At 29.1% G+C, this 7,916-nt stretch overlaps 1 protein-coding gene across 9 annotated transcripts; it reads left to right on the top strand.

Annotated features, from left to right (window-relative positions):
- The first annotated feature begins 895 nt into the window (after window positions 1-895).
- Window positions 896-7,689, top strand: LOC126841197 (BTB/POZ domain-containing protein 9-like). 9 transcript variants are annotated; one of them, XM_050577520.1, is made up of 12 exons: window positions 896-970; window positions 1,303-1,410; window positions 2,045-2,171; window positions 4,720-4,803; window positions 5,296-5,425; window positions 5,518-5,748; window positions 5,824-6,091; window positions 6,157-6,277; window positions 6,565-6,794; window positions 6,879-7,107; window positions 7,254-7,443; window positions 7,505-7,689. In XM_050577520.1, exons 7-12 carry the CDS (start codon window positions 5,974-5,976, stop codon window positions 7,604-7,606), a joined length of 990 nt encoding a protein of 329 aa, XP_050433477.1. In that variant the 5' UTR covers window positions 896-970; window positions 1,303-1,410; window positions 2,045-2,171; window positions 4,720-4,803; window positions 5,296-5,425; window positions 5,518-5,748; window positions 5,824-5,973; the 3' UTR covers window positions 7,607-7,689. The 9 variants fall into 9 exon arrangements, 8 of the variants coding, with proteins under 8 accessions (XP_050433477.1, XP_050433474.1, XP_050433476.1 ...); XM_050577517.1 differs by having other exon boundaries at window positions 1,569-2,171; XM_050577519.1 differs by having other exon boundaries at window positions 1,303-1,425.
- Window positions 7,690-7,916: the final 227 nt, after the last annotated feature.

The following is a 7,916-nucleotide window of genomic DNA, read 5'->3' as shown; positions in this document are numbered from 1 at the left end:
TTCTAAATTTTAATCAGCCAGAAAGAAATAAAGTAAAAAAAAAAAATTGAATTTGTGTAAACTTAAAGTCAAAAGTGGTACTTGAGCACAAATCTAGTATCATTCTGCATAGATATACATAAAATTGTTTTAATGATTTGATACATTTTTTTTAAAGGTGTTTTTGTTAAAATATACGCAATCTGCGAAAACACAGTTTTCCGGCAATTAAAAAAAAACTGTAGTGCCGAATTTGCTTTCCGTTTAATATGTTATGAATACTTATGAGTTCTAACTACTGACAAACTTTCAACTTACATGACAAACCCGACTTATTGACGATTTTCTAGAATAATAATAAAAAAAACGACCTATGTCGATCAATTTTATTTTTTTTCGTAATGCAATGTTATTTTAAGGTCATTGTAATTCTTCCACATTCGGTAAGAGTATTTAGGGAAGGGGTGATTTTGGAATCTCTTATAATAACCTCTATAATAAATATAATAGATGTGCATAAGTTGTTATTTTTTGTTTTTGAGTAAAATAGAGTTTGATTGAACTTTGAAGTTTATAATATCATTTCAAAGGGCCGTAGCCTTTAATTTAAAATAGTAAGGTGACGTGAAGTAATAAGTAATGGGTTTAGAATAATTAGGTCGCGGACCGAAGATGGCAGTAAGTCAACTGACTGGGCATCGGTGCCCCTGGCATTGTCCCGTGTGTCTGTTGTCTCCCCTACCTATAATGGCTTACATGCTAATCGGGGTAAACTGCTAATAATACATGTTTTTGGAGGCGAGTGGTAACGGGTGGCTAAATGTGAGGGTTACTAATGTATCTTATATTCGTCTTCCAGCCTCCAAATACCATAAACGTATTCATGAAGAACTACCTTTATCTTAAGGGAAAAAATAACCCTCTTTGAATAGCAAGTGGTAAATTGTTTTAAAGGCGTCTATAGCATGACCGATGGAGAAGAAAAAAACACGTACTTATCAATAATCATGGTAAATTTAATTTAGTGTCGTATTTACAGGAGTTGATCAGGGTTATATACCATTAACCAAAGTCATATTTTTTTATAAAACGATTTAATAATCTATTTTTTTAACAGAAAACACTTCTTGTATTCAAAGAAGCTTCGGATAGAATTTTTTTTTCTCGATAAATTTTTTTCTAGAAAAAAAAATCATTTTTCACCTTTTTTGGCCCCCGTGTTTTTGACTTTCTAAAAACCGATAGTCCCGTTTTAAATACGACAATAGTGTTACATGAATTTAAAACACAATAACAAACGAGAATATTTTTTTTATTTTACAGGTACCTTGTCTATAAATTTCGGAAATGTACGATCAAATTCATCGAGGCCTCGCACAAAAATTGCACACCAGTTGTATACATAATTCTTTCTATGAAAAACACCATCGCGTATGCTAAAAAATTGTGCGCTATTTTATCAAAATATTATACTCCCGTTAGCTTTCAATACCTACGGACGTTGTGTTTTGTATAGTGTTCATAAATCACATTAACACGTATAACATGATGGTGTTTATGTTTTATTTTATTGTACTCATTGTTTTAAGGTCAACTCCGGGTACGTAATATATTTTATTTGCATCTTCGTAAATAATTGCCTTCTTATAATTGAAGCATATAATCTTAAGCGACATATTCTGAACCCAATTATGGTAATTATCGCAATCTGCTGTATTTGCTATTTTCTCACTAAAAGATGGCCTATTAAGATTTACTCATCCTTTCACAGATTCACGATTTCACAATTATTATTAAACCGTACTGCAAATACGCAATTAATTTATTGTTATTTTTTCATTTGAAAAACCAAAAAAAATATTTAAAATTAAATGAAAAATTGTTCAATTATTTTACAATCGTAAACATTTACTGCACTAGTGCAATACAATTATTATTATTATTTCATTAAAATTATCAACATTTACCATTTAAAAAAATTGATGTTAAATCAAACCGCTGGACGTTAATTCTTACTGTAAATAAATAATACAAATTCATTTGTAAAATTAATTTTATATTTTAGCATACTCTGGTCCTACCGAGAATCCATCGTCTTCGCCAAATCCGGCCGGTGACGAGCAAATTGATCACACTCATTTCTTGACCGACGAATGTCGTCGTTTCGATCGCAATACGTTTTTAAAAGAAGAGTATGTATTATGAAATTTTATAAGATTCCATTAGATGTAAAGGACGGGTGATTTTTAATTTTAAAGAATATTAAATTTTATTTAGTATTAACCCGTGTACAGGGAATAACCTGTACAATATATGTATAATAACAGTGTGTTGCCTACTATAACATGCCCTTAAAAAAAAAATTGAACTAGGAAATAAAAATAATTCTTATAAACAAAACATTCTAATTATAAAATATAAAATTATCACATTTAAAAAAATAAAGCAATAAAATTTAAAAAGTTTCTCAGCCGAGTCTGCAACCACGAAAGAGCATTTCCATGTCTAGTTGAAGTATTGAATAAATTTAGAGTATATTAACAAGCTATTATCTAAGGTGGCTAGTAAACATATCAAGTTTCTGGCTAATATTTTAGTGTTTTCATAATATCTGGCCCAAAACAATTCATAGGAAATTAACCTGTTAATTTACATTGAATTTTGTCAGTTATAATTTGATCGTTGTAAATACAACATATCTCTCATCCCAATCTATTACCCCTATCTCCCACCCCTATCACTCATCCCTATCTCCAACTCATTTTTCTCACCCCTATCTCTATCCCCTATCTTCCACCCTTTTCTCTATCCCCCTATCACCGACCCCTAACTTCTACCCCTATCTTCCACCCCAACCCCATCCCATCATCGTTCCCACCCACTACCCCATCTCCGTGTGGTAACACTTTTTTGATAACACTAAGTAAATAACACTTTTTTCGGTATGTGCCAGAGTTAAGACATGAAAATGTCAAAAACTATTAGGGACAAAACAAGATAAAAATAAATAATACAGACATACAAATGATGAACAATTAACATAAATATATCTTAAGTTTTACTATTTCCTACCATATCTGTTTACTGCATCATGCTGTTTAGGAACTATGGGAGAATTTGAATAATTAGTTTTCTTACTGCAATTTATTCTTATCTAAAGTCTTCATTATATTTCAATGTAAATGATACTATGTTTTCTATATTTTCTCCTATACCATTTTCAGTTTAAAGCTTTATATCATAAAACCTTCTACAACATGCACTTTTTAAAAATCATTAGACGTTTCTTTTTAAATTTTGGTTAACTATCTTTAATTTATACCTCGTGATCAATGTGTATATAACATTATATAGAAAGGCTGCTTACGGCTTCAACAATATCACTAAACTTATTTAAAATGTTTTTATCAGTATCGTTAACACAATCAATTATTCTAATTTTCTTGAATTATTACATGTTAGTAGACCTAAAATTGTAGTGCAGTCAAAATCCACTATAGAAAAAACATAATCTTATAACAACATTTAAGTTTACAAGTATCAATAGAAGGAATAATTACTTTAGCATGTATAGACATAAATTTCGTCACTAATTGTTTATTAATGACAGATTCATTTTTTTTTTTTGAAAAAATGTTTTTTGATGGTATGTGTTAAGGCGGAGGGTTCAAAAATAATATGACCTTATCCGGCCTTCAAGATTAAAATATTAAAGCGTTTGACGCTGAATCCAAAAACTGGTTCTACTATTAAATATTAAATATGGACTGTATAGGTAATTTTGCTCATTAAAATAAAAAATAAAAACATTTGTTGTATGTAATTCTATAAAATTACTTCTCTATTGAATATAATAACTTATTTAATAATCTTACTTTCTGGCCAGAATACTAAGGAATATTGAAATACTTAAGACTAACATATAATAATAGGTGATAACAATACCGACAATAATTTGATTTCCACTGTTGTAACTGCCACTATGACGGCCCGAAATTCTTGTGTGAAAGAAGACGGTCCCCGTTATGGCGCGCAGAACATGAGCTCAACTGGATATGAAACTTTCGGCGCGGCTCCTATGACTGCGACCGGTAATACGACGACAAACTATTTTATCTTTTTAGATAAAATTTTACAATTAAATTAATTAAAGCAGAAAAACAAAACAAAACGGCTCGACGGCCGAACACAGCATAAAAAACGCCTCTGGCACGTCGCGACGCGCGTAATTTGATTTGAATCCTATCTGCTGCACGAACAAACAATATCATTAAACTTATTAAAAAATTTTTTTTTAGTATCGTTAACAAAATGAATTCAATTTTAATGCCATTCAATTTATAACATTATATCCTTAAAGCAGGATATTTTATTTATGTTTTAGTAAAAGCGTGTAAGATTATTATTATTATTAATAATTTTATTGAAGTATCAGCTTAAAACTATTTATTTCTACAATTAATAAGATCTTGCTATGTACGAATATGAATATAAACCTCAACATCAATGATTATACTTAATTAGCTATCTCTGAAACACTCCCTTAAAATATATGAATAAAAAAGCATATAATTTATCAAAATATAGTATTAAATATATAAAAAACACAAGCAGTTTATAACTAAACTAATTTTTGGAATTTCTCTGTATTATTTTTAAAGATTTAATATTATACATAATATATTATTCATTTGTAGTATTTATAAGTATATTACTAATATATTTTAATATTTATTTTAGGTTTTCGGATGTTGTTTTAGTTGTAGGTAATGAACGATTCCCCGCCCATCGTGCTGTGTTAGCCTCACGCAGTGATTATTTCAGGTAATAATATCTTTAAGCATATTATTCTCTTTTTTGATTGATTGGTAAATTGTACTAATGGTAACATTTTTTTTTACTTTTTTACTATTTTTTAGAAAAGAATATTTTTTGATTTTTACGGTTAGGTTAGGCTCACTAATTTCCTAATTAACCACCTAAATTTTTTTGAAAAAACAGAAACATCGATTGCCTTAACATTTTTTACTGTTTTGTAATCTATAATTGTTAGTTTACTTGCTTGATATAAATTGATACTATGAACCATTACCACTTATACATATTTATGACAATAATAATATAGTTTTGTAAAACAAGTAAACAAGTGATTTAGTAATTATACAAACTGATTGTATGACTTATTACATAGCTGTTCATTATAATCTAACATGCTCAAACTAAACGAAAGTAAATTGAGTAGCCCGTACAATGTGCCTTACTGGTTGTAGCACATACAATGCATTTTTTTATGCTAATATTGGATACCTTTTTTAGTGTATTACTTTGTAACGGTTATACAGAAACTTATAAAAAGGAGGTGCCAATAAACGAAGGATCACCAACATCAATTAAAGAACTTCTTAAATATATTTATTTCGGTAAAATGAATTTAAGTGTTCTAGAGGTAACTTGTAATGTATATATTTAGAATATAAATATATTTTATAGAAAAGGATTTGTCGAGTATATATATATTATGTATTTTGTATGTATTAGAATAACGTCATTTTGGAGTTATTATTTCTCTCGAATGTATGGCGTTTTACAAACTTACAATTTTCACTGTCCGAGTACTTATGTAATAACATTAATATACACAATGTATGTTCGTTTTTGGTTGTGGCACTTTACTATTAACACAAAGAACTCGAAGTCGCATCAATCAATTTTATTGACATAAACGCTTTGGACGTATTGCAATCTGAAGATTCTCAATCTTTGACGCCCGTAATTATATTTTATAGTAAAAAATAAGTATTGCTCTTGTTAGCTAACTAGTTGTGACAGTAATATTATTTTTAGGAAGCATTAATTCTAATTCTCAATCGTGACACGGCGTATGCTCATGAATTGGATATATTCCGTGCGGTTAGTCAGTGGATCAAAAAGAACCAAGAAAAACTGGGTCCTAACGATAAAACCAACATTTTATCGGCCATCAGATATCAGCTTATGGATAAAAAAGAACTGTCTGAAGTTTGGGGATCTGAGCTGGTTCGTTCGTATAAAATTATTTTAGATGTCATAAAGAAGTCCCTCACACAAACATTAAATTATCGAGGACGATTAGGTATGCTCAATGTAAATATAATATGTTAGGCAAAATATTTTAGTATCAACTACTTTATTCTTTAGAACCAAATGTGAATTTCGCTCAAAAAGATTCGATAGAGCTTTCTCAAATTGACGGCGGTACCATGATCATGTTGGATCATCCGTCGAGTATAAACTACATCGAAATGGAAATATGTTGTTGGTGCGTTTTTATTTATTAATATTCTAATCAAAGATTTAGTATAATATCATTTGAATACCAACAAGATTAAAATTTATTTTTTTCATGATTTATATTAATAAATGTTAATTTAATTTATAAATGAATAAAAAAAATTTTAAATGCATCAAACAATCAGTTATGACTTATAATTGTTTTTTTAATCTATTTTGCACAACAATTATTTAAATTTATTATTTGATTTTTGACATCTTTATTGATAAAAAAATTACTCATGTTTTCATTTGATCGAATTCTTGTTATTTCAGCACTCCCTCCTATTACATTGAAGTATCAATAGATAAGTACAGTTGGTTTCGTGTGGTTGATCATTCAAATTACGATTGTCGGTCAATTCAACGTTTGTGGATTAACCGAATATATGTTAGATACATCCGTATTGTTGAAACCAAAAATACTAGTAAAAAAATTAAATTTTTAAAAGTCATGTACAATACGGACAAATTGCACTTGGTGGAAATCAAAAACGGATTAGTTGGTAAGGACAACACGAAAATAACTCGTTCTTTGAATAATATAAAAAAAAACTTATCTATCTAATTAACTGATTTCAATCTATTAGCTCCAAAGTACAATGTTGCTTTATCATCTATGGATGCGATTGTAATCAATGGAATTCCAAATACGTTTATCAGACATATGGCGAAATATACGCCCAGTACGATGCAAGACAGCATTTTGAATGATGACTATAAACACTACTATAAGTATCGTGGATATTTATATCATTACCTGAATAGAGGGTGTATAGAGGTTCAACTCGCCCAACCGTATTTGCTAAGTTCAATGAGGTAATCGTTTACAGAATATTTACTTTTTACTTTGGTATCTATTTTTTAATTATAATACTTTTTGTGCTTGAAATATATTTAAAAATAATTTTAGGTCAACTGTGGCAATAAGATTAAGATTATATTAGTATTGTCATTATTTATAGGATGCTGCTTTGGGACCACAATAACGATACCTACGATTACACTGTTCATGTTTCAGTCAATCATAAAGATTGGGACATCATTATAGATAAATCCAATAAATCGTGCCGATCGTGGCAGTTATTGCAATTTGAACAAAGGCTGGTAGTGTATATACGTATTACTGGCGTTCAGACTTCAAATGATGACAGAGTAAAATAATTGATTCAAGAATGTTTTCTAGACATTGTTAAAAAACTTCTTTTTTTTGTAGTCTTTTAATTTAGTATATTTGGAAGCACCCGCTCAAGTATCGCTAGCTAGCATCATCACAAAACCGTGGAAGTCGATGGTGTGGCTTTTAAATCGGAAATAGCGCCAACTATTCTCCCGAAGGCCAACTTCTATATGGACTAATGGGTTTTTTTTTACATATTATTGTTATAGGTTACTGTCAATTTTATTTCTTAATAAATATATATATATTAAATTTAATTATTACTATTATTAGTTACTTATGCACAAAAAAAATATATATATAAATAAAATAATAAACAAGATAGTTGGATGTCTAGTGTCGTTATCCATTTGACCACGTTATCAGTAGGTTCTTTGAATTTTTTAATGCATTATAAATATAAATAACATTTAATGTAATGTTCACATACAACTATATATAGTTTTTA

This window comes from Adelges cooleyi, unplaced genomic scaffold (genome assembly GCF_023614345.1).
Source record: "Adelges cooleyi isolate 19-005CV unplaced genomic scaffold, UGA_ACOO_1.1 ACOO_flye_CR_arks_rails_tigmint_CR_PRNA_378, whole genome shotgun sequence".
Taxonomy (NCBI): Eukaryota; Metazoa; Arthropoda; class Insecta; order Hemiptera; family Adelgidae; genus Adelges; species Adelges cooleyi.
Note: the sequence above shows the minus strand (reverse complement) of the source record. Positions and strands in the feature narration are given on the sequence as shown.